At 50.0% G+C, this 27,067-nt stretch overlaps 1 protein-coding gene across 4 annotated transcripts; it reads left to right on the forward strand.

Moving 5' to 3' along the window:
• The first annotated feature begins 224 nt into the window (after positions 1-224).
• LOC135616446 (DEAD-box ATP-dependent RNA helicase 57-like) lies at positions 225-26,021 on the forward strand. Of its 4 annotated transcripts, none has more exons than XM_065115635.1 (13): positions 225-431; positions 499-616; positions 706-824; positions 908-999; positions 15,595-15,691; positions 15,870-15,950; positions 16,029-16,261; positions 23,381-23,575; positions 23,661-23,751; positions 24,176-24,298; positions 24,490-24,640; positions 25,446-25,711; positions 25,791-26,021. In XM_065115635.1, exons 1-12 carry the CDS (start codon positions 324-326, stop codon positions 25,649-25,651), a joined length of 1,614 nt encoding a protein of 537 aa, XP_064971707.1. In that variant the 5' UTR covers positions 225-323; the 3' UTR covers positions 25,652-25,711; positions 25,791-26,021. The 4 variants fall into 4 exon arrangements, with proteins under 4 accessions (XP_064971707.1, XP_064971708.1, XP_064971710.1 ...); XM_065115636.1 differs by having other exon boundaries at positions 25,446-25,686; XM_065115638.1 differs by having other exon boundaries at positions 225-404; positions 496-616.
• The last annotated feature ends 1,046 nt before the right edge of the window (positions 26,022-27,067 follow it).

Consider the following 27,067-nt stretch of genomic DNA (forward strand, 5'->3'; position numbering starts at 1 on the left):
ACCCTAAACCCTAAACCCTAAACCCTAAACCCTAACCATAAAAGTATAATATATAGTTGTAGTAATTGTAATCATAATCATATACCAAAGTCCTATCAATTGAAATGATAATTTGTAAATTTTTTTTCTAAACTTTACTTTAATCATATTGGTAAAGAATTTAAATTCTGTCTTTCAAGTTTCGAAGTATAAATATGTTAGAAGGGAGGGTTGTGCATGTAAATAAACATCAGCGCTTTTTATTTGATTGTCGGCGCAGTCCTCTAGGGTTTTGCAGAGATTCCTCCGTGGCGACGAGCAAGATCAAGACGGCGTAAACGCTCATGGAGAAGGCGTCGGCGCTGCTCTTCTCCGGCGTCCGCGTCGACCGAAAGCGTTTCGCCCTGGAGATTGCCCGATTCCAGGCAACCTTGACAACCGATTTTTTGCTGGTCTGGGTCCCAATTCCCTGTTTTATATTGACTTTAATCCTTGAATCTTTGTTCTTTCTCGCAGCAGCCGAAGAAAGAACCGGAAGATGTAGAGTGCTTGGCTGATGCAGCGCCGGAAGCCTTGCCGGATGTTAAGGCGAACAAGAAGGAGAAGAAGCGGAAGCGCAAGGATAAGGACTCTTGTGGTTGCATCTTTGGCTTACCTACACGCACCTTTTGTGTGATGCGATCTTTGTTCACTTGTCTTAATCTTATTTGGGATTTGGTGTATCAGATGCTGTGGAGGGGTTCAGTGTGTTCAAGAATTCCGAGTCTTTGTCCTCTATTCTAGAAAGAAATGCTTTGGAGGCAACTTCTGCTGAGATGAAGAAGGACGTGGAAAAAGAGATTGAGGTGGTTTTGGTTTAGTTTTGGTATTTTTTGTTCAATGATTCTTTTTTGTTTCCATACCTTAAAATTTTTTATTCCTGCTTCAGAAATCTTCTGTTCTGCGTAAGAAGCATGGAATTCACATTTCAGGACATGGTGTTCCTCCCCCGCTTGAGAGTTTTGCAGAGCTAAGCTCAAGGTGAGATCCCATATATGGAGAATCCCTGTTTAGATATCAACTTGCAGCACACTGTTGCTTGGCTTTTGGCACAAATTTTTTGATGGTACATGCTGAACGTTCTCATGCTGGCCTGTGTAGTGGGATTAGTGCATAGCATATTCTGTATGCTCTCATGCCCCTGCGCAGCCCAGTCAGTATGCACATGTTACTGGCTGAATTCAGGTTTTTGTGCCGACGGGTCGCAAGTCGGGAACCGATCTGGGGCGACCCGGGCTGGAGCTGAACCTTGGGGCCGGGTGACTAAACTCGGGCTCAGGTTTTGGCTTGACAGGTCGTAAGTCGGAACTGATCCAGAGCGACTCGGGTATGAGCTGAACCTGTGGGCCGAGTGACTAAGCTCGGGCTCAGGTTTTGGTGCCGACGGGTCGCAAGTCGAGAATTGAACTTGTGGGTCGAGTGATTAAGCTCGGGCTCAGGTTTTGGTGCCGATGGGTCGCAAGTCGAGAACTGATCCGGAGCGACCCGGGCAGGAGCCGAACCTGTGGGCCAAGTGACTAAGCTCAGGCTCAGGTTTTGGTGTCGACTGGTCGCAAGTCGGTTACTGATTCGAAGCGACCCGGGCGGGAGATGGAGGCTGGGTGGCGTCACTGGACGGCGTGCCGGGTTTTGCCCGAACACCATCATGCCACGTGGCGAGCCAGGTGGAGTAACGCGGGACCTGGCAGGAAACTTTTTGTTTCGAATGGCCTTCGGCGGGGGATTTCAAGTGATAAGATGCCTCTGGCGGGAGCTCCGAGGCTGGCGAATCTGGCGGATCCGAGGGGATATGATGGGTCTTAAATGTTGTGGCTACCTCTTTCCTCGGGAAGCCCAACCGGCGTCTCGTGGCGGTGTAGCCTGCCTTTTATATGTCCCTTCCAGAACGGTTGCTATCACCTATGCTTCAGTTCTTCGTCCCGCGCCCTGGCTTCTTTCTTGCAACCTTGAGGTCGGGATGTCTCCGTCGTCATCTTCGCCTTCATCCTCTTCATCTTCTTCCTCCGGTGGCTCGCGAGAAAAGTTGTCAGTGTATCCTTCGGTAGCGCTTCCTCGGAGGCCTCTGGGGGATCTGTCGCGCTTGAAGCTCTCAAGACGTGGCACAATGTGGACTCGGTGGTAACCGAGGACCTTTTGAGGGTACTCCGAGATCGTTATCGCATCCCGGAGTGTTATGGCCTTCACACCCCTCGGCCTGGGTAGCCGTCGTACGATCATTTCCCCGATGGGTTCGGGTTGACCGTAGGTGCCCTAGAGGCGGGGTTTCGGCTCCCGCTGCACCTTGCCATCGGGGAGTGCCTTCGTCACTAGGGAGTATCGCCCTCCTAAGTGTCGCCAAACTCTTGGCGCTATCTGGTGGCCTTTATTGGGGAGTGTCGAGGGGCTGGGATCGAGACGTCCAGGACCCTCTTCTTGACCTGCTTCCGCCTTTGTAAGGGGGGAGGCGTGTATTACCTGATCGCCCGCAGCGGTTTTAAGATCAGTGGTGCTCCTTCCAACAACAAAGGTTGGAAGAGTCGTTTTTTCTTCGTTAGTTGTAGTCGGGAGTGGGGTTTTAGCACTGGGTGGACCCTCCGGACCATTGATAATACCTCCTCGTTGCTTTCTGTCGAAGAAACAACGAACGTGGATCAGCTGAGGGTATCTTGTCCTCTTCTCGAGCAATTAAGGAGATGACCAAGGAGTGGCTGGTCAAAGCAGAGCTGAGCCTTGCCTCTGGGAGTATGGCCGTTCACATATGATGGATCGTTCGCTCGTCCCGACCTATCTAACCGATCGATATTATTGCAGAAATGGTGGATCTTCGATCGGTGAAGAAAATGCCTAGCGTCAAGGTTGCTCTACCACCGCCTGGGGACGAGGAGGGTTACGGAGCTGGGGGTGCCCCATAGGAGGGCACACCAAAGAGGGCGCCGGGGTCTCCGGCAGTGGGTCACCCTCCAAAGAACACCCTCCAAAGAAGACGAAAACCTTGGCTCGGAAGACGCCTGCCTGTGGGCCCGGTTGCTCCCTGCCATCGGGGAGTGCCTTCGTCACTAGGGAGTATCGCCCTCTTAGGTGTCGCCAAACTCTTGGCGCTATCTGGTGGCCTTTATTTGGGAGTGTCGAGGTGCTGGGATCGAGCCTTCCAGGACCCTCTTCCTGACCTGCTTCCGCCTTTGTAAAGGGGGAGGCGTGTATTACCTGATCGCCCGTAGCGGCTTTAAGATCAGTGGTGCTCCTTCCAACAAAAAAGGTTGGAAGAGTCGCTTTTTCTTCATCAGTTGTAGTCGGGAGTAGGGTTTTAGCACTAGGTGGACCCTCCGGACCTTTGATAATACCTCCCCGTTGCTTTCTATCTGAGAAACAACGAACGTGGATCGGTTGAGGAGTGGCCGAGGTGTGGCTGGTCAAAGCAGAGCTGAGCCCTGGCTCTGGGAGTATGGTCGTTCGCATATGATGGATCGTTCGCTCGTCCCGACCTATCTGACTGATCAATATTATTGCAGAAATGGTGGATCTTCGATCGGTGAAGAAAATGCCTAGCGTCAAGGCTGCTATGCCACCACCTCGAGACAGGGAGGGTTCTGGAGCTGGGGGTGCCCCACAGAAGGGCACACCAAAGAGGGCACCGGGGTCTCCGGCAGCGGGTCGCCCTCCAAAGAAGATGAAAACCTTGGCCAGGAAGACGCCTGCTTGTGGGCCCGGTTGCTCGCGCGAGCGTCGTTCTGGGATTGTCCTGGGCTGCTCCCCAACGCGAGGATTCGAGGAGCACGAGGGGGAAGAGGACAGTCGGGTCGTCCGACTGCGACCTTTCCAGGAGGGCGCCAGTGCGCCCACTGTCGATGGCATCGCCCCGAGGGGCGAGAGGCATGAGTAGGTCGGAATGCTGCGATTGTGTTGATTGCTTGCGAGGGAAAGCTGGATTGGCTCGTCATGAGGCAGTTTGGAGGGGCGGCGTCCCATGCCCTAGGAAAGGTCGACTCTATGGATTGGGCGACTGGGAACAGGTGAGATGAGATCGACATGTCATACGTCGGATAACTGATTTGGCGCGGCTCGGAGTTGGGGCTGGCGAGTTATAAGTCGAAGATCGAATTGGAGCGACGCGGGCAACGGACTAGGCCGGCGAGGTGTGGGTCGAGAGTTGGATTGGCCGAGAGGCGATTGGCCACGAGGCGTGGCGCGGGCATTGGATTGGTCGAGATGCGACTCGGGCATTAGGCTGGTCGCAAGGCGTGGCTCGGGTGTTGGATTGGCCGAGATGCGACTCGGGCATTAAACTGGCTGCGAGGCGTGGCTCGAGCGTTTGATTGGTCGAGATGCGACTCGGGCGTTAGGTTGGCCGTGAGGCGTGGCTCGTTCGTTGGATTGCCCGAGATGCGACTCGAGCATTATATTGGCTGCGGGACATGGCGCGGGCGTTGTACTGGCCGAGATGCGACTCGGGCATTAGACTGGCTGCAAGGCGTGGCTCGGGCGTTGGGCTGGCCGCGAGGCGTGGCTCGGGCGTTGGATTGGTCGAGATGCGACTTGGGCATTAGGCTGGCCGCGAGGTGTGTTTCGAGCATTGGATCGACCGAGATGCGACTCGGGCATCAGATTGGATGTGAGGCATGGCTAGAGCGTTAATTGGTCTAGAGGCGACTGGCCGCGAGGCGTGGCTCGAGGCGTGGCTCGAGTCGCTAGCCGCTCAATCTGAGGAATGATCGGAGCGAGCGTTTACATGATCCCGCCATGGCCTGTACTTGCTTGGTCAGGTTGAGGAACGCCTCGGGTGTCACGGCCGAGGGTCCTGTGGTGAGTTCGGGGGGCGTCAATCCCGGGTCGTTGAACAGGCACCATTAGCTATTTGGCGTCGAGGCCGGGATCCCCCCATCTCCGGGGGCGGGGAGGGCCTGACTTTCGGGTTCGACGGAAGGGAGGCTGGTCAGTTGTTCTCCCTTGGGGAGAACAAATATACTGTGGTTGATGGGTCAGCACGGCTACGTCCGCCAGGCGATGTCGGGAGCTTTCTACAAAGTGAGCTGGATAATGAGGTGGTCGTGCCCTCGAGAAGGAGTGCTGGTTGGCGTTGATCGGGATCCGGGCAGATCGACAACTCTCGTTTGCGCGGTGGATGGCGTCCCCTGGGTTGAGACGCTCGTCGCTCGCGGGTGGTCGTTTGCTTGCAAAAAATGGCCGTCACCGGGATCCCAGGCTTTGGCACCAACGACGAGCAAGTCAGTAATAGGATGGATTGTTTTCTATCTCTCTCCCCTTGGCCAGAGACCGACCAGGGGCTTTATACTTTTGCACGAGGGTCGGTAGCACATCGATTCGGCGTGGCCGCTGGCCCTCAATGGATGGGACGGCACTTCTGACCAATCGTCGTCTCGGGACTTGCGGAGTAGCATCGGACGGCATTGCCCTGAGCTCTCGGGACGGGACATGTCGAACAGCTTCTTAGTACGGTTCTGACTTGGCATGTGGCGTCAGCTGTGATGTTTCTTGGGCCTATGGGCTGAGTGACTGAGTCCGGGCTTAGGTTCTGGTGTCGACGAGTCGCAAGTCTAGAGCGACCCGGGCAAGAGTTGGACCTGTGAGCCGAGTGACTATACTCGGGCTCAGGTTTTGGTGCAGGCGGGTCGCAAGTCGGGAGTGATCTAGAGCGACTCGTGCAGGAGTTGGACCTGTGAGCCGAGTCACTATATTTGGGCTCATGTTCTGGTGTCGGGAGCTATCTGGAGCGACCCAGGCAGAAGCTAGACCTGTGAGCCGAGTGACTATACTCGGGCTCAAGTTTTGGTGTTGGCGGGTCGCAAGTCGAGAGCAATCTGGAGCGACCCGTGCAGGAGCTAGACCTGTGAGTCGAGTGACAATTTTGGGCGGCGCGCCGACGGTATCGCGCCACGTGGCGAGCCAAGCGGAGTGACATGGACCTAGCGGGAAACTTTTGTTTCGAATGGCCTTCGGCGGGGGATTTCGAGTGATGGGACGACCGTGGCGGGAGCTCCGAGGCAGGCGAATCTGGCGGATCCGCGGGGTTATGGCGGGTCTTAAATATTATGACTGTTTCTCTCCTCGGGAAGCCCAATCGTCATCTTGCAACGATGTAGCCTGTCTTTTATAAACCCCTCCCAGAGCGGTTGCCATCACCCTTGTCATCATCTTTGCTTCGGTCCTTCATCCTGAGCCTCGGCTTCTTTCTTGCAACTTCATGGTCGGGATGCCTCCCTCTTCATCTTCGTCTTCGTCTCCGTCTCCATCTCCCTCATCTTCTTCCTCTTGGAGTCCATGGGACGAAGTACTCGGTGTGTCCTCGGGTAGCGCCTCCTCGGAGGCCTCAGGGAGTTCTACCGTGCTTGAGGCTCTCAAGTCGTGGCATGATATGGACTCGGTGGTGACCGAGGATCGTTTGAGGGTACTCTGGGATCGTTATCGCATCCCGGAGTGTTATGGCCTTCATGCCCCTCGTCCTAGGCAGCGGCCTTTCGACCGGCTTCCCGATGGGTTCGGGTTGATCGTGGGGGCCCTTGAGGCGAGGCTACGGCTCCCTGTGCACCTTATCATCGGGGACTACCTTCGTTACTAGCGGATCTCGCCGTCCCAAGTGTCGCCAAACTCTTGGCGCTATCTAGTGGCCTTCATCTGGGAGTGTCGGGGGGCTGGGATCAAGCCGTCCCGAACCCTTTTCCTGGCCTGCTTCTGCCTGTGTACGAGGCAAGGCGAGTATTACATGACCGTCCGCAGTGGTTTCAAGATCAATGGTGCACCTTCCAACAACAAAGTTTGGAAGAAGCGTTTCTTCTTTGTCAGTTGTAGTCAAGAGTGGGGCTTTAGCACTGGGTGGGCCTTTCGGACCATCGATAATGCCTCCCCGTCGCTCTCTGCCGGGGAAACAGCGGACGTGGAACAATTGAGGGGTATCTTGTCCTCTTCTCGGGCAATTAAGGAGATGACTAAGGAGTGGATGGTCGAAGCAGAACTGAGCCACGCTACCGGGGGTATGGCCATTCGCATATGATGGCTTGTCCCGAATTATCTGACCGCCCGATATTTTTTGCAGAGATGGTGGATCTTCGGGACATATTATGGCTTGTCTACTTGTCCCGAACCATCTGATCGCCCAAACCATCAAGGTCGTCGTGCCCCCGTCTCGGGACAGGGATGGCTCCGGAGGTGGGGGTGCACCCCAGGAGGGCACACAAAATAGGGCGCCGTTGTCTCCGGCGGCGGGTGGCCCTCCGGAAAAGACGAAGACCTTGGACTGGAGGACGCCTTCGGACTCGGCTGCTGGCACGAGCACCGTCCCGGAGTTGTCCTGGGCCACTCCCCAAGGCGAGTGCTCAGGGAGCGTGAAGGCGAAGGGGTCGGTCGGGTCGTCCGGTAACAACCCTTCCAAGAGGGGCGTCGACGCGCCCGACATCAATATGGGAGCTATGTCGCGTCTACTCCTGGGTCGATGGAGTGCAGTACCAGGCCCTGAAAATGGTCGACCTCCCAGCTGGGGAGACAGGAGTCCCCTACGCCACTCGGTGGGCGACCCTCAAGGTCGACAGTCGTATCTAGGGCGACGGGCCAATTTTTCAAGAGTTCATCCGAGGGGCACACCAACCAGTCATAGCCAAGGATCTGTACTGCTCCTCCGAAGTGCTGGCAGAGCAGGCGACCAAGTCGCTCGTCTGGGTAAGTGGTGGCTTCCTTTCCCCGCTCGATCCCTTCTTGCCTGGGTCCTAACATCGATCTTCGTGCAGAGTCAACACTACGGCATGGCGCTAATCGATCGGGTGCTCGACGTCGGGCAGGTGATTGAGCGCCAATCGGACACCTATGCTGCCCTTCGCATGGAAAATATGGAGCTGAGGGCCGGAAGGGGACGAGAGGTCGTTGCCGCGGTCGAAGAGCGCGTCTCGGCTCTGGGTGAGGAGGTGAGATGTTTGAAGACCGAGCTGGAGGAAAGTCGGTCACATATCCGATCGTCGGATGACGAGCTACTGACCCTCTCCCACGATGTCAAGACCGCCAGGTCTTCGGCCTAGGCCGCTGAGGAGATCCTAAAGGAGGAGCGGCTAGTGCTGCCCAAGAAGGTTGAGGAGGCGATCGCCGAGTACAAAGCGACCGTCAGGTTCGAGCGTGGCCTGGTGTGGTCAGGGCGGGACACGTATGAGCACGGGCACCGGGTGGCCTGTGCTCACTTTCGAGCTAAGTACCCGGACCTGGAGTTAGAGTTGGGCCCATTCGCCGATAACCCAACGGATAAGGATGTCGACATGCCAGCGAGCGTCCCCTTCGACGACGGGCCCGAGACTCCCCCCCCCCCCGAGCTAGGGGCTGCCCTCCCCCTTTTCTTTTTTCTTTTGTTTTGGTCGGGTCGGGTTTGGAACCGTACCGCCCGACCACCATGTGTACTTCCTTTTTCATCAAGAAGCACTCTAATTTTGGAATTCTGACTTATTTTTCCCCACTGTAGGTGCGCGTGCTTCTTTTATGGGTATAACTTCTTTAGGTTATACTAATTCGGGAACATTATCTCGGGCAGAAGGATTGCTTCGATCCCGAACGCCAGGCTGAACGGAGACTCCCCCGAGGTGGTATTGGGAGTCGTTTGCATTGCCCACAAGACGCTAGGGAGCTCATCTATCCAGGCTCCGTGCACGCCCGAGATCCTCCTTTTAAGGCCTTCCAAAATCGCCCCATTCATTACTTCGATCTGGTCGTTGGTTTGGGGGTGCGCGATCGAGCTGAACCTCAGTTGGATCCCGTACAACTGGCAATAGGCCTTGAATTTAACGTTGTTGAATTGAGCTCCGTTGTCGGTGATGATAGCCTTTGGGATCCCGAATCGGATGATGATGTTCTTCAATGTGAAGCTTTGGACTTGCTTCTCGGTAATGGAGGCCAAGGGTTCGGCTTCCACCCACTTCGTGAAGTAGTCGACCCCGACGATAAGCGTCGTTGTCCCGATGCTGGAGGGAAGGGTCCAAGGAGATCGAGTCACCATTGGGCGAAGGGCCAGGCTGCGTCCATCGAGGTAAGAGGAACTGTTGGCTGGTGTTGCAGTCGAGCGTGTCATTGCTACACGTATGACATGGCTTTCTAGCACATGGTTGGCCAGTAGTACCCTTGTCGGAGAGTCTTGAAGGCTAAGGTTCGTCCCCCGATGTGCTCCCAACAGATCCCCTCGTGGAGCTCGGCGAGGACCGTTTCGGCTTTTGATGGCACAATGCAGCGCAAGAGAGGTTGAGAGAAGGCCCTTCGGTATAGCTTTCCTTCGACGACGCAGTACTAGGCTTGGGTTCGTCTCAACCATCTCGCGACTACCGGGTCATCGGGCTTCTTTCCATCCTTCTTGAAGCGGAGGATCTCCTCTATCCAGTTTGATGGTACGTCCGTTTTGGTGACATCGTGAGTCGTCACCGTCGGTGCCGTTACGGACTCGATTGTTAGAGCCGACGTTGGGCTACGGGCGGAGGCCGATCTGGCTAGCGCGTCGGCCCACGTGTTTTGTGCCCGAGGTATTCTAGCGATTGAGAGGCGGTTAAAGTGGTGGGTGAGCCGCTTCGCCTCCATCAGGTATAACACCATCGTTGGGTCCCAGGCTTCATAGCTCCCATTGACATGTCACGTTACCAGCTGGGAGTCGTTGAAGACTTCGAGGTTGTCTACATGTATCTCTAGAGCGAGGCGCAGGCCGTGAAGTAGCGCCTCGTACTCGGCCTCGTTATTGGTGGCTCGGAATTTTAATTGGAGCGACCTCTCGTATGTTTCTCCTGACGGGCCTTTGAGGATCATCCCGACCCCGGCTGCTCTGGTAGTGTACGATCCATCCACATACAGGGTCCACGTGCTCTTGTTGTTCTCCTGTTCCATTGCATGGTCCTCAAGCGTTAGTTCGGAAATAAAGTTAGCCAGTACTTGAGCTTTGATGGTGGTCCTGGGGGACTACTGGATGTCGAATTCGCTGAGCTCGACCGACCAGCGCAGCATTCGACCTGATGCGTCGAGGTTGGAAAGGATTTGTCGTAGCGGCTGGTCAGTGATTACTTTGATCGTGTGAGATTGGAAATAGGGCTGCAGCTTTCGGGTCGTCTTCATTAGTGCGAGGGTTAGTTACTCGATCGGGGAGTACCGCGCCTCGGGCTCGACGAGGATATGGCTGACGTAATATACGGGTTGCTGTGTTGGTGGTGTCTCCCGAACTAACACCGAGCCGACTGCTTGTGTCGAGGCTGCCAAGTAGAGACAGAGGGTTTCGCACGGCTCCGGCGAGGCGAGTCGGTGCAAGCGGGCAAGGTAGTGCTCTCCGATGTCCATGTAAAGCTATCGGCCCGTCGCAGAGCTCGGAAAAAAGGGAGGCACTTGTCGCCCGAACGCGACACGAACCAGTTGATGGCCGCCAACTTCCCGACGAGTCGCTGCACCTCCTTAACTGAGCGGGGGGAGTGCATCTCGGTTACGGCCCGCACCTTTTCTAGGTTGGCATCTATCCCCCTTTGGTGAATGATAAAGCTGAGGAACCTCCCCGAGCAGACCCCGAAGACACTTTGCGGGATTCAAACGTATGTTGAACCGTCTGAGTGTTTGGAACGTTTCTGCCAAGTCGGTCAAGTGCACGCTTGCGGCCTTAATCTTTACGATCATGTCATCAACGTATACTTCCATATTCCTCCCGGGCTGGTGCTTGAACAGTGTTTCGGTACAGATTCTGAGTTGGCGTGTAGCATCGGCTGTGACGTGCCCTGGGCCCAAAATACGCCTTATCAGCTGGTAGTTGCTGAAGACTTCGAGGTTGTCCACATGCATCTCCTAAGCGAGGCGTAGGTCGTGAAGTAGCGCCTCGTACTCGACTTCGTTGTTGGTGGCTCGGAATTGTAACCGGAGCGACCTCTCTTAGGTTTCACCGGACGGGCCTTTGAGGATAAGCCTGACCTCGGCTCCTTTAGCAGTGGACGAGCCGTCCGCGTGTAGGGTCCAGGTGTTCTCGTTGTTCTCCTGCCCAATAGCATGTGATAGGGCAAATTTTGGCCCTAGAAGAATCACCAACAAGCGTCCCAATGCCGTACGCCACCAAAACCACGGGGTGCACGCCACGTCAAGTTTCAATTGTGCAACTGTGCGACCTGACCATCCCAAGAGCTTGGGGCGGTGTCGTCTGCTTTTGGGAGAGTGTCGTCTGACGCCGCTCAAGCACGCCCGAAGACGCCATCTCGTCAGAGGGGTTGTCCCGCCCTCGCAAGAATCAACGGCCACGCCGAATCGAGGCGCGACCAACTCTCGCACGCAGGTATAAATACACCCGGCCGATCCCAAGGATGGGAGGGGGAAAACAGGGGAGAATCCGAACCAATTTGACTTACTCTTTGGAGGGGCCAAAGACAGGGCTCACCCGACGAAGGCCGTTTTATAGGGAGGCGATCACCATCAAGCTGCAAATGTCATCACCCCGAAGTCGTTACCCAAATACGCAAAGGAAGGTGGCCCAACGGTTCGGATCTCGACCAACGCCAGCCCGCATCTCCCACCTCAAGTAGGTGCCCACATCACAAGGAAGATCGCCAACTATCCCGGGGACGAGAGGACGCATCTCGCCATAGACGGCGCTTGGGTCGGCTGGCTTTGGAGTGCTAACCCCCAGCCGCTCGCGAGGACTCAGGCCGATCCTCTCGCCTCAACCCTCGCCCGAGATGCTCGAGGGGCGTAGCCACCTCATCAACCCATTTATCCCGCCAGAAGTTCCCAACGTCGGCACGTGGGCCTATCCGTGTTGACCCATCAACCACGGTACTTTTGGTCACTAGCAGCATGGTCCTCAGGAGTTAGCTCGGAGATAAAATCAGCCAATACGGTACTTTTGTTCACCGGTCGAGCCTTAGGGTCGATGTTAAGCTGGTGCTGGGTCACTTCTAGGTCAATCCCGAGCATCTCCTCGAGGGACCGTGCGAACATATTGGCATTTTTCCTTAGGAAATCGATGAGGTGGAGCTGATCTGCTTCGGGGAGCGTTGTTCCGACCTTGACGATCAGATCGGGTCGGTTCCTTTTCAAGGGTACCTCGGTGAGTTGCTCGGGAGGTTCCAGCTGCATCGGCGCTATGGGTTCCTCACGGCGATCGGGGTCTTACGGGGGCGTGATTTCCTCGGGAGAGTAACCGTCGTAAGATAGCATCGCCTTGACTCTCCCGGATCACTTCGGGATTCCTCGATTCTCGCCGAAGTTGAAAACTTGATGGCCTTGTGGTAGGTGGATGCCATCGCCTTTAACATGTTGAGCATCGGTTAGCTGAGGATGACATTGTAAGCCGAGGGAAGATCGATTACCATGAAGGTGGTCATTATTGTCTTCGCTGTCGGCTCTTCTCCGATAGTGACGGGGAGGACGGTGGTCCCGAGCGGGGAGATGGAATCCCCCGTGAATCCAGTGAGTGCCAACACCATGGGGGTGAGGTCCTACTTGGTCAAACCGAGCTTCTTGAAGGCATCGAGGTAAAGGATGTCGGCGGAACTCCCGGTGTCGACCATCACCCTTTTGACCCAAGCGTTGGCGATCTAGATAGAGATCACCAAAGCATCGTCATGATGGGAGCGCTCGATTTCTTTGGCCCCGAAAGTGATTTCAGGCTCGAGCTCGGGCCAGGGACATTTCTCGACCACCCTCCGGGCGTAGGCCTTCCTTGACGTTGAGTTACTGTCGTCGTCTGCTGGTCCTTCGTAGATGACATCGATCTGTCTCTCGACAGGTCCCCTGGGGCGTGGAGTTGCTTCCCGGGGTTCCATGAGATAGCGCCGGAGGTGTTTTCTCCGGATCAGTTCCTCGATTTGATTCTGGAGGTCGTGGCAATCCTTCGTGTCATGGTCGTAGTCTCAATAGAACCTACAATATTTGGACCGATCTTTGTGAGTGGTTTTCATGGGATTGGGTTGTCGCAAGAGACCCTTCTCTCTGATTTGGAGAAAGATCTCGGTACGAGACGTGTATAGGGGGAGAGGCGGGGGCCTCGGGAGCAGTAGCTCTTGTCGGTCGGGCCTCCGGCGGGGTTGCGCCAGGGCTACTGAGGTCGTTCACCGGGATTGTTCCGCCCTTGGCCTAATGTCGTCCATGCGCTTTCCTGCCACCAGAGCTTCGGCAGCGATGTACTGGTTGGCGCGCTGGAGCATTTCGGAGATGGTTACTGGCAGCTTCTCGATCAACGACCAGAAGAACCTCGAAGGCTTCAAGCCCATCAAAAACGCCTGCATGATTAAAGAGGGGTGAGCGTCTAGGAATCCTCGGATTTCAATGGCGAAACGTGCCACAAGCTGAGAGAGCAACTCGTCTTCTCGCTGAGATAACGCAAGCAGGGTGGCCATGGAAGGCCTAGGTCGCACGCTAGCAAGGAAGTTCTGCTCGAACTCCCTAGCGAGCTGGTCAAAGGATGAGACTGAAGACTGGCGTAGTCGGCTGAACCACGCTGGTGCCGGTCCCTTGAGGGTCGTCGAGAATGCTCGGCACATCAGTGCATCGGGGGTGCTATAAAGGGCCATCTGAGCTCGAAATGCGAAGACATACTCTGTAGGATCTGAGTCGCCGTCGTACGTCTTCAATGCCGGCAGCCTGAAGTTAAGGGGTACCGGCTTGTCCTGTACTTACAGAGTAAAAGGGGATTCGCCCAAGCCGCCTTCGTTGGACTCGTTCCGTGATTTTCGGAACTCGTGCTGGAACTCGTCTAGACGTTGGTTGACCCGGGTCAGTTGGACCCTGAACAAGTCGTCCGTTGAGTCAGACGATATGGTGTCAGGCTCGGAGCGGAGCGGTGTGATTCGGCAGGGTGCGAGTGTGCTCCGCTCGGGCGGACCACTCGGGTTCGTCGTTTGCGCTCGGGCTTCTCTCGTCCCGACCTGCTCCTTGCTCGGCCTTTGCCGGGTCGGGTCGGTCGGGGGAGTTGCTAGCCGCACGATCTGGGGAATGAGTGGAACGAGCGTCTGCATCATCCCTGCCTTTGCTTGCACTTGCTTGGTAAGGCTGAGGAACGCCTCGGGTGACACGGCCGAGGGTCCTGTGGCAAGTCCGGGGGCCGACAACCCCGGATCGTTGAACAGGCGCCAGTAGCGATCTAGCATCGAGGTCGGGATCCCCCATCCCTGAGGGCAGGGAGGGACTAATCTCCAGGCCCGAGGGAGGGGTGACCGGTTGGTGGTTCTCCCTTGGGGAGAGCTCCTGCGGGATACTCTTGCGACATTGCCCTCCTAGCGCCGAAATGTTGGTAAATAAATATGCCGCGGCTGGTGAGTCAGTGTCTCTCGGTCCAGGTGTCGGTTGATGGCTCGCCTTGGGGACGTCGGTCGGCGACTTCCAAGGTTGGGACGCTCGTGGGTCGTGGGTGGCCGCTTTCCTGCAAAAATGACCGTCGTCGGGTGATTCCCGACTTTGGCCCCTCCGACGAGCAAGTCAGTGGTGGGTTGAATCGTTTCTTTCTCTCTCTTTTGTCGGATGTCGACCATGGACTTTTATACTATTGTATGAGGGTCGGTTGCACGCTGATCCTCGAGGGATGAGACGGCACTTCTGACCGGTCGCCATCTCGGGACGCACGGAGCGGCGTCAGACGTCTCCGCCCCGAGTTCCCGGGACGGGACATGTCGAACAGCGTCTCGGTACAGATTCTGACTTGGCGTTTGGGGGTGTTCCCCTTGCTGATTCTCGGGTTGGCGTGGTGGTACGCGGGTCGAACAGTGGCTTGGTACGGATTCTGACCTGACGTGTGGCATCGGCTGCGACGTGTCTTTGGTCCAAAATATGCCTTATCAACAACCATTATCTTTTTGTCCTTCCTTTATTTAAGCTTTAGGATTAAAGACATTTTATGATCATAGACTATCGTGACCATCAATTACTGCATAAAATATTTGCTGCCATTGAACCAATATACTGAACAATGTCTTCAGATGTTTAATCCTCACATCCTTACAGTAGAATTTTTATCATATTAGCTTCTTCAAACAAAAGAAAGAGACATGATGGTTCTTAGTTTTACCTTTAATAGTTCTGTCAAAAAAAGCAAATAAAAGAGACAATGTCATTTCATCTGCTGCTAATCACTATTGCTAGTTGACGATAGAGATTGATTCTTCATTTAGGTAACCTCTAGAGTTGAGGCTGAATGACAATGTCATCGTGTTAGATGGTTTATCAAACAAAATCAATAATGTTTTTTCTTCGTTTTTGCATCATCAGTATTTTGACATTTTATTTTCTTCCGGAGTTATTGCACTGGGTTCCATAATTGATGTGTTTATCCAAGATGTTTCTGTACCTATAGAAGTAATATTGTAAGGAATAATAACTAAGAACAATATAATATCTATAACAAGGACTTGCTATATCATACTGTCATTTTTCACTGTTTTGGGGATTATCTGGCCTCTTCTGTCTTTGGTATCTTGTGCTCTTGTAAATTCCTTACATATGGGTACCTATAGTGCTGAAATGTACAACTTCATAGTAATAATTATGTGACTATATGTTGTCAAATAGAACAAATCACATTTCCAGCATGTTTCTTTTTTAGTTCATCCTTTTATACAGTTGCAGTTTTCTTGCCGATTTGCTATGTTCTTGAATTTTTTATTTTGTGTGCAGGTATAACTGCAAACCATATATTTTGCGTAACTTATCTGAACTTGGTTTTCGAGAGCCTACACCTATTCAGAGGCAGGCTATTCCAGTACTCCTTTCTGTATGCCCTAAATTTTGCTTCTCTCTCTTTCCTTCCCCCAATCTCTCTCTCTGTCTATCTTATATTTAACTTTAGAAAATTTACTCTTTTACTGCTGAACTAATTTCTCTATGCTGTTACAATATTATCGTTATCTGAATAGTTCAGGGCTAACATATCAGGGTTTTACATATTTCAGAAAAGGGACTGCTTTGCATGTGCACCAACTGGTTCTGGCAAGACATTGGCGTTTTTATGTCCAATGCTCATGAAGATTAAGGTATCATTATTATACATGGACTACCATCTTGTCAGTCTTTTACTTTGCATTAGTTTTAGTTTTTCTTACTGTTATTAGCCAGGGTTAAAGAATGGCGTACAAGCTGTTGTTCTCTGCCCTACTAGAGAATTAGCTGCTCAAACTGCTAGAGAGTGCAAGAAGCTGGCTACGGGGAGGAAATTTTACATCAAGTTAATGACTAAGGAGCTCTCCAGATGTGGTGATTTTGAAAAAATGCCCTGTGATATAATCATATCCACTCCTCTCCGGTTGGACTTAGCTATTTGCAAAAGGAAGCTTGACTTGAGTTGGTATGAACTAAAAAAACTTTGTATGTATAGATCACTTAGTGTTGTGTTTCAAATCACATAAATTAGAGTCTGCTCTTCTTCTGGGCCTATTAAAATTGATTATGAAGCTCAGATCACAACCAGATTTTGATGGTGAGAAATATTTATGTAATTATATGTTTTTTGTCATCATGCCGACACTCACCTCTTTGAACATGAGGATATTCTTATCTGTTTATTCTTAATGGCTTCTCATTTGTCTGTATATGCATTATTCTTTCTGTGTTTTATTTGCTTACATGATGTAGGCCTACCGCCATGCCAGTGACCTTTATGGTGTTGTGTTACCACGCATCAACCATGCTCATGCCACCATGTGGTAGCATGCACCAGTATATATATGCCATGGATGCACTTATATGCATGGGAAGCAGAATTATGCTTCTCTGTTTCATGCTAAAATTGAGCTGATGTAGTACAAAATTAGCTGGTACTTAGTAAATAGTGTTGTACTTTAGGCTTGGTTAAAAGAAAATGTATTGGGAGGTTAGAGTAATTGAATAGGACTGTTGTGAGAATACAATAGCATGTATAAAATATTAAGATCTCTATCGAATGTTGTTAGACCATTTCTAACATCCTGCACCTGATTTAGACCATTTGTTTTTTAATCACAATATGCAAATTCGAGTTTGTGAAGTCCTTATCTTACAGGGATTAGAAAAGGCACATGGAAGCAAGGTTCGTAATTTCGTATCATACCAGAGTATCGAGCTCAACTTGGTTTGGTACGGTACGAGTATACCAAGCAGTACGTTTTGGCATATCGCTTGGTGTGTATGTGTGCGTGTGTGTATATATATATAAAATAAAAAAATAAAAAAAGGGGCGACATCGCCTCATTTCTTTTGCCCGCGTGGGGAGAAGAAACGTTGCCTCATTTCGCCGCGAGGTTTCTTCTCCCCGTGAAAAAAAGGGTGGCATCGTCAAGGCAACGTCGCCTTGTTTCTTCTGCTCGTGTGAGCAGAAGAAACGAGGCATCGTTTCTTCTACTCAGTTTCTTCTCCTCGTGCTGTCACAGTCTTAGCTAGAATTGCCTAAGTCGTGAGGCACCCTTGTGAACGCGTATGTCGCAAGGGCACCTCATGACTTAGGCAATCTTAGCTAAGTTCGACAAGTTGGTGCGAGGGTGCTTCGCGACTTAGGCAACTTAAGCTAAGCTCGCGTCTTGGCCGCAAGGGTGCCTCATGACTTAGGCAATTCTAGCTAAGTCCGTGACATTGTGGTATCAGAGCGGGCAAGCAATTCCAGCAAGCAGCGAAGGAACTTCGCAATTTCGCCATGCCAAAGCATCGTGGCGAATCAAGCATAGCGGGGCAAGCCAGACCTTTGCCCCAAGCAGTTGCAAGTGCAAACTCACTCTCATGTCGTTGGAGCCGTTTTGGAGAATCGTGGCAGCGAACATGATGAGTGAGAAATTGGCTACTCTCTGCGAGCGGAGGAGGCGTAATCTGGAGCGCCAACCAAGAAGAAGAGCCATAAGGAGAGACTCATTGCGGCGGAAACTCGCTTGGACATTCTTGAAGCAAGATTAGAGGAACTCTACCAAGGCCAACGAAGGCTTCTTGGGGTAGAGAGCTCGCAAGAAAAAGTTTAATCCCGAATTGACAAGGTCGAGGCCCTAGTCGATCGGCTGTCGGACGACACCAAAGACTCCGTGCAACATCTGCAGGAAGTCGTGGTAGAACTCACTTCTAGGGGGACTATGCTCACAAGGGCGCTGAATGCGGGAGGAAGCAACACCCGTGTTGCGTCGACAAAACATGAGGGCACTCAAGCCATATTGTTATGGAGGTGCCAGAGATGCTAAAGAGCTCGAGAATTTCATATTCGACATGGAACAATACTTTCGAGCTAGAAGGCCTGATTCTGAAGAAACCAAAGTTTCGATAGCAACCATGTATTTAAATGGGGATGCAAAACTTTGGTGGCAAACCCGTTTGGAGGAGATCCAACAAGGTCGATGTTCAGTGGACGCATGGGAGGACTTAAAGCGAGAGTTGATAACTCAATTTCTACTTGAGAACACAGAGTTCGTCGCAAGGAGGAAACTAAGACTACTCCGCCAAAGTACTTTCATTCGAGACTACATGAAGCAATTTTCTGCACTAATGCTGGACATACATGATATGTCCGAGAAGGATAAGTTGTTCAGCTTTCTTGATGGTTTGAAGCCATGAGCCCAACAAGAACTGCATCAAAGGAATGTCACTGATGTGATCGGGGCAATTGCTGTCGCAGAAAGACTCACCGACTTTGTTTCCTCTAAGGACCCGAGAAAAAGGAAACAATCTTCAGGAAATTGCCCTCTAAAATATTCTCGTGGGAAGGAGCCCGGGGGCGAATAGAGGAAGAAGGGTTCCCACAAAGGGCCAAACTCAAAAGGCAAGGCTGCACATGGTGAGAGAGTGCCCACAGAAGCAAGCACTAAATGCCTTAACAGCTTCTATTCATCACCTCAAATCAGACAAGGGCAAGGCTATCGCTCTTAGTTCGAGTAGTTCAGAATCCAGCAGCGATGATGAGGAGTCACAAGGACCCTGAATGGGAGCAATGCGTTTGTTGAACGCTCTACGGGGTCAAGTGGGGGAGAACATGAAGGCAAGGCCACAAAAAGCAAGAAGTAGCGAGCTGATGTACGTAGACATTAAACTCAATAGCCAAACGACCCGTGCAATGGTGGACACGGGCTCTACCCACAACTTTATTGCCGATCGAGAAGCAAAGTGACTTGGACTGATCTTCGAAAAGAACCCAAGTCGAATGAAGGCGGTGAACTCGAAGGCCAAGCGAATCTCCGAGTTGGCAAACGGAGTTCCCATCAAGATTGGAACATGGAGCGGGAGCACAAACATGATGCGGTGCCACTGGACGACTTCTAAGTGATTCTTGGAATGGAATTCTTGCACGCGACGAAGTTGGTGTCGATGCAGTTCCTAAACTCCCTATGTATGATGGGAGGTGACGACCCCTATGTGGTTCTCGTCTCTCGGAGGGGAACCAGGGAACCCCAACAGATATCGGCATTACAACTAAAGAAAGGGGTACTACAAGACGAATTAACGTTTGTGGTTGTTATGAAACTAGAGCCACTCGACGAGAAGGCCATTCATAAACCTACTGTGATGGTGAATGTCCTGAAGGCCATTGATACGAGGCGTGGATCATCATATCAAGCTGGAGCTAGGAGTGAAGCCTCCAGCGAGACCACCTTACCACATGCCCCCTCCATAGTTGGTAAAGCTCAGAAAGCAGTTAGGTGAACTGCTAAGCGATGGTCTAATCCGCAGTTCTAAAGCATCATTCGGAGCTCCAATTCTCTTCCAAAAGAAACAAGATGGGAGCCTCTGACTATGTGTTGATTATCGAGCCCTCAATAAAGTGATGGTGAAGAACAAGTATCCCATCCCGCTCATTGTGGACTTGTTCGACCAATTGGGCAAAGTCAAGTATTTCTCAAAACTTGACCTCCGGTCGGGGTATTAGCAAGTGCACATTGCTGAAGGCGACGAAGTGAAGACTACCTGTGTGACCAAGTATGGAGCATTTGAGTTCTTGGTGATGCCTTTCAACTTAACCAACGCTCCAACCACGTTCTGCACTCTTATGAACCAACTATTCAAAGAATATTTGGATAAATTCGTGGTCGTCTACTTGGACGATATCGCTGTCTACAGCCAAATGCTCGAGCAGCATGTTAAGCACCTTTGGACAATTTTCAAGGTTCTAAGGGAGAACACTTTTTTCTTGAAAAGGGAGAATTGCTACTTTGCTCAACTAGAGATCTTATTCTTGGGGCATCAAATCGGTGATGGCTCCATTCAAATGAACAAATCGAATGTGCAAGCTATTACGAAATAGCGAACTCCAAAGAAGGTGCTAGAGCTGGGATACTTCTTTGGTTTCGTCAACTACTATCGACGCTTCATAGCGGGGTATTCGAAGCGTGCAACTCCACTGATGGAGTTGCTGAAGGAGCAGCCTTGGAGGTGGTCTGATAAAATGTGAAGTTGCGTTCCAAGATCTGAAGGCTACTGTGTTGGAAGAACTAGTGCTCAAATTGTTGGACTATGGGGAGCCCTTCGAAGTCCATACAGATGCTTCAGACTTCGTTATCGGGGGAGTACTCATGCAGGAGGGTCATCTGGTGGCCTACAAGAGCCATAAGCTCAACGAGACCGAGCAGCGGTATTCGGTGCACGAGAAGGAGATGACAGCGGTGGTCGTGATTTGTGCTAATGACAGACAACATCGTTTTGAGCTATTTCTATACTCAAAAGAAACTCTCCTCAAAGCAAGCACGACGGTAGGACTTCCTGGCTGAGTTTGATATTGCAATGGAGTACAAGCCCGGAACGGCAATTGTCGTGGCCGATCCATTGAGTCGGAAAGTGGAGCGTGTGAATGTCGTACAATTAGAGGGCAGAGGCCAAACAAGTTAGTTGCACTCCAAATTTCTTTCCAGGATCAAGGATGGATTGTACAGTGATCCCCAGGCAGTAACCCTGATGCAGCTCATCAAAGAAGGCAAGGCACGACGATTTTAGGTCCAGGAGGGACTCATTTACACAAAAGGGAGTAGGATCTATGTCCTTCAAGTGGACAATTGAAGGCGTGAGCTCTTAAGAGAGTGTCACGATTCCTTTTGGGCTGGACATCCGGGCATTCACAGAACCTTGGCTCTCGTGGAGAGGGTCTTCTACTGGTCGAAGATGGGGACTGATGTGGAGGAATATGTTCAAACGTGCCTCACTTGCCAACATGATAAGGTGGACCAACGGAAGCCGGTGGGACTTTTGGAGCCGTTGCCCATACCAGAAAAGTCATAGGAGAGCACTTCCTTGAACTTCGTATCAAGCTTGTCGGCAGTAGGGGGACTTGGATCGGTACTCGTGGTGGTCGATCGATTTTCAAAGTATGCAACTTTCCTTGCTGCACCCCTACACTGTTCAGCAGAGGAGGCGGCTAAGCTGATGATGAAGAATGTGGTGAAGTATTGGGGAGTCCCGCACAATATCATTAGTGATCGACACGCTTGGTTCCTGGGATGATTCTGGACCGAGTTATTCAAATTGTTGGGGTCTAAGTTATACTTCTCCATAAGAGCCCCTTCGAGATCATTACAAAACAACCGTCGGCTCCTCGCACCTTGGCTATCGGATATACTAGGAGTAGTCCGTCAGCATATCACTTTGTAAAAGAATGGCACCGAAATACAGATATTACGGGAGCTTACTTGGAGAATGTAGTCAAAAAGGTGAAGAAGTGGGCCGACTTGGGAAGGCGACCATAGGAGTTCAAAGTCGGCGATTTGGTGTTGGTGAAGCTCCAACTAGCATCACTCCAATTCTTTAGGAACAAAGTACACAAAGGATTGGTGCACAAGTATAAATGGCCCTCTCCAATTATCAGTTGGGTGGGCAACGTCTCCTACAGGTTGCAGCTGCCCGTGTGGCTCAAAATTCACAATGTTTTTCATGCCAGTAACTTGAAAGCCTACCACACAGATCCGTAAGATGCTTCCCGATGTGTTCCAACTCGGCTACCCCTCACCAGAGCCACCTACGAGAAGCAAGTTGAAACCATTCTGGCGGATCACAAGAAAAAGCTACCCAATGGAGCTGAGCAGACCGAGTACTTGGTGAAGTGGCGAAAGCTTCCCCAAACTGAAGCTAGTTGGGAGCCCGAAGACGCCCTACGACATGAAGAAGCAATCATCAACAATTACCAACAAGCGTCAACGAGGGCATCGACAGTTTAAGTGGGGGAGAATGTCACTAACGATCGTCGCGCACCCGCAACAACTTCGTTCAACGAACCATTCCTTGCTTTTGCATGCTTGTACCGAGACATGGCAGTATGTTTTGCCTTAGTTTTATGTGTTTTTGCTTGTAAAAATGCATGTTCGAACAGGTTGCAACGTTGCAATGCGATCGCTCGCCGCGCCAAGCCAAACTGCTCAAAACAAATCCGTTTTCGCGTGCCACGGCTTGTTTTCTGTAAGCCGCAGTTGCACGCGAAATGTCAGCCATCTCAGCACCTTGGAACCCCCCGAGTGGCACAAGGCTGAATGGGGCTTCAGTACATTGTCGAGCATTGAAAAACTCTTTACAAGTTCGCACGTTAACTTAGAAGGGAACTTGCTTTCGTGCTTGGCACTCGGTGAGCAGTTGTTTGTGGACTTGCAACTGTTCGTTCTACCTACCTTATGAAGTCCTTGTTTTCCTCCTTTCTCTCTTTTCTCCTATGCACACAAGATACTTGCTGAATTGCTTATAAAGCTTACCTCTTTGCGAGATGTCGGGACTTGTCCGTCGCTCGTTTTCAATCTAATCAACTTTCTATTTTACATATCCTTCGGGACCTGTACGAGGTTGCAACTAGGTTGACCCTTTGTGGACACGTATGTCGCAAGGGCGCCTTATGACTTGCGCAATCCCAACTAAGTCCGAGAAGTTGGCATAAGGGTGCTTCTTGACTTAGGCAACTCAAGCTATGTTCGCGTCTTGGTCGCAAGGGTACCTCACGACTTAGGCAATTCTAGCTTTGTCCGTGACAGCACGGATGAGGAGAAGTCGCCGACAACGCTGAGGCCTCATCGCCTAAGATGAGGAGGCGATATCTTATCTGTGGTGTCCGACGAGAGAGGGTGGCGACAGATCGAGATTGTCGAGGGAGAGCAACGTTGGATCTCCAGGTTCTTCCTTTTCTTCCCCCTCTTCTTCCTTCTCCCTCAGCTAATATCGCCCGATAACAGGCGGCGGCGGTCAAAATCAATCGTCACGATCGATTTCATGTGGTAACAAGACGGAAACAGTCCCAATTGACGGTACCGCCCGGTAGTAGGCGGTCCGTGTATCGGTCTGCTGGCGGACCGATACGTATTGCCTGGTACGTGCGGTATCATTTGAAATTAAACTTCTTGCATGGAAGTATTATAGATATTATAAACACATAAATATGTTGTCATATTGAGTTTGTATCCATAGCATTCAGCATTTTATGTAATAAGTGGTGTATAAAGTGCAAGAATTTTTATTAATGGTCCTGCATATCTCATTTAGTATTTGCTTTGTGCAGGGTTAAATATCTTGTCTTGGATGAAGCTGATAAGCTTTTCGAGCTAGGTTTTGTAGAACAAATTGATTCTGTGGTCAAAGCCTGTTCAAAAACTACTGTAGTACGTACACTGTTCAGTGCGACTTTGCCTGAAACTGTTGAAAAACTTGCAAGCACAGTTATGGTTGATGCAGTTCGAATCATCATTGGTAGAAAGTATGCATGTAGAATAGTATTTACATTATGAACTTCCCAGTTTCTTATTCAGATGATACATCTCTAACAGAACAACTTTTGACAGAAATTCTGCCTCCGAGATGATTAAGCAAAAGCTTGTTTTTGCTGGTAGTGAAAAAGGGAAAGTGCTTGCTATTCGTCAAAGCTTTTCAGAGGTACAACTGATATCTTTATATAGCACAGTAAATCCATATGATTAATCAAATATGCCTGTCTGTCAAGCAGAACAGGAATGATATCTTATTCCTTTTTAATGATGGATATCCTTTCTATATTATGAATATAAATATGTCAGTGTAGTGCACTAATACAATTGAAATTGTTTAAACAGCAGTTCGAGGCTCCCTAATAATATTGTTATTAGTAGCAATTTAGATTTATTTAACAATTTTTAAAACATTGAGCACTCTCTTTTTCTCATACAGCAATTCATTTAAACTTTGATTCACTGAACTTCACTGTGGTTACTCAAAAATAGTATATGATGCGCTTGGGCTTCTTTGCTTGATTCAGAGTTCTTTTTTTCTGCTGGATTACTATCTAAGGTTTGACTAACATCTCTGTAATTTTTACCAATAGAGTCTGAATCCTCCAGTGCTAGTGTTTGTTCAAAGCAAAGAAAGAGCCAAGGAACTTTACAAGGAATTAACATTTGATGACATAAAAGTTGATGTTATTCATGCAGACCTTTCCCAGCAGCAGGTTAGCATTTGTGCAGTTGATTGTTAAGAAAACTGGCTAATTGACTTTTGTGGATCTTTTCTTCAGAACATTAGAAAAATTGCTTATTGCAACACTCAGATTTTGGTTGAACAGTCATCTTAATTTAACATTTACAATTGTCCTTCATACACATCATTTCCGTAATCATAACTTTTCTTTTATTGTTATAGCGAGAAGATGCAGTTGATAACTTCAGATCGGGCAAGACGTGGGTTCTGATAGCAACTGATGTTGTTTCTCGGGGTATGGATTTTAAGGGGATCAACTGTGTGATCAACTATGATTTTCCTGAATCAGCTGCAGCATATATTCATAGAATTGGTATGCAGCTAAACTTTTTCCTTACTAGTTGTAGTATAACCTTTTTGTAATCAGCAAATTGTTTTGGCTTCATGCTTGAAAATTTATCTGGCTTCTCTAAATGGACCAGCACGGTTCCGATCCATGCCAGCATACTGACACATGGTATGCCGGAATATATTGTGGTACTAATCATCTGGGATAGCGAGGACTAGGTTAATGCTCAGACCAGTAAATATTGGCCGGTATGGTCCGGTGTTGGCCAAATTGAGTTCTATAATATGAAGAGTAATATTTTCAATTGATGCTAATAATCAACCATCCTGCAGAGAGAGGGAGAGGGTCAATAGTAGAGGTAAGGTTTGGGACTAGCATACCAGGTCATGCAAACTCAGGTTGGGAATGGATCCTAATACAGAAGGCAATGCAGATTCAGAACTTTGGATTAGGATTGGATGTTATCATCTTGATGAGAATAAACAGATGAATAAAGTTAAGTCTTACCAATAAGCAAATACGAATTCATGATTGGATGACACGTTTATGAACCTTAAAATAATAGTACCATGCCCAAAATTCAATTAACTTTTGCATCTTCTACCTAGTTTCTACTGTTGATGATCTTTATGCAGATGCACACTCAGGCTTCATGCCTTGTGATTGTCTTTCCAGATTCTAATGCTTTTCTTTTCCCAATCTTATGCTTTTCTAAAATTTGTCTATCCAGATTCTAAAGCTCTTCTTTTCCCAATCTTATGCCTTGTGTTCTTCTACCTAGTTTCTCCTATTGTTCTAAGTTTATAGTATCTTCTTTCTCAATCTTCAGGTCGATCTGGACGAGCTGGAAGACCTGGAGAAGCTGTAACATTCTTCACTGAAGAGGATAAGCCTTTTCTGAGGAACATAGCCAATGTGATGGCAGCATCCGGCTGTGAGGTTCCTTCCTGGATTCTAGCTTTGCCTAAGCTCAGAAAAAGAAAGCACCGACCACAGAGAGACTCGATATCAACCATTCCCGATGACAGTGCCTAGTAAAAGAAATGCTGCAGTATGTTCTGAAGCATCAGGTTCATTGCTCCCATCCTTCCCGAGGTTGGATTTCAATCTATTCACACGTGACTTGGTTAATCTTCTGTTTGTAAAATCTGATTGACAGTGTTGTTTATTACAGAGTCTACTGCTGTAGTTTTCATCAGCATTTTGACCCTTCAATGCCATCACTGAGTTTGCGGACGAAGATTGCGATTCATGGAAACAGGCTTCAAACAGGACTGATAAAAATGTTTATATGTACTTCATAACTTAAGATTTTTAAGATCATGTTTTGAGTTAGAACATTGAGCTAAGAAGTGTAACAGAAGGAAGAAAAGCAGTGCTTTAATTAGGCACTTGGGTGTGGCAACGAGGCTCGAGCTTCTTGTGTGTGGACCAAGTGGTGTGCTTCAATAGGGCGTCGTTTGGGCACTTCGGACGAGCATCCGGTTCAAATAAATGAATCGACTAGACTTAAAAAGTTTGGTTTGGTTCAATAACCCTTTTTCTTACTCGTAAAAACCATTCTCCACACCCGCATGACCTCGAGCCAACTTTAGCATTACCAAACGTGGCCACTTTTTCTATTGTTGCCTCAATTGTAGTTTTCTTTGTCACTTAGTGTATAGTTCCTTTACGTTGCCAAACGTGGCTTGCTTACCTCTCCTTTGGTGTTGCTACTTACCTCTCCTCCAGTGTCGTTGCTTCCTGTTCCAGAGGCGGAGATCGCTCAGTCACCTCTCGCCCTCATAAGAATCTCGTCTACACTGTCGTGGTGGTCATCGTTCCCGCATCTTGCTCGAGCGAGAAGAGTTGTTGTCGTCATCCTTGTCGCATAGCCATCATTGCCTTCCTGCGGCAGTAGGAACGATTACAGTTCTTGCAACTTCCATCTGTAGTCGCTTCCCTCTACCGCAGCAATTTTTACTACCGCGGCAAGCTTCAACAACTGTAACAATTGTAGAGTTTTCCATCTAATCGCTATAGATTTTTTTCACCTAATCGCTACAGATTTCTCGAGCTAATCACTACGGATTTCTCGTGCATCGCTACAGCCTCCTTTGTAGTTCATCACTGCAGCTTCCTCGCTCATCACCGCAACTTTCTCGCTCATCGCTGCAACTTCCTCGCTCATCGCTGTAGCCTCCTCTACAGTGCATCGCTGTAGCCTCCTCAGCAACGCATCAATCTGCCTCCCTCCTATATCTTTACATCTTCTGTAAAGATCGCTTAAACCGTCACAAAATGTCTGGAATGTCTTCATTTTCGTCTTCCGATATTCCTATTACTGTTTCTGCAGTGACTCTGAGCACTTCTCCTACAAGGCTTATCTCCATCAATACTGTCACGTTAATCCCTTTCAAGTTATCAAAGGGTGGCAACTATGCATCCTGGCCAACATAATTTTCTAATCTC

This window comes from Musa acuminata, chromosome BXJ2-7, assembly GCF_036884655.1.
Source record: "Musa acuminata AAA Group cultivar baxijiao chromosome BXJ2-7, Cavendish_Baxijiao_AAA, whole genome shotgun sequence".
In the NCBI taxonomy this organism is placed as follows: domain Eukaryota; kingdom Viridiplantae; phylum Streptophyta; class Magnoliopsida; order Zingiberales; family Musaceae; genus Musa; species Musa acuminata.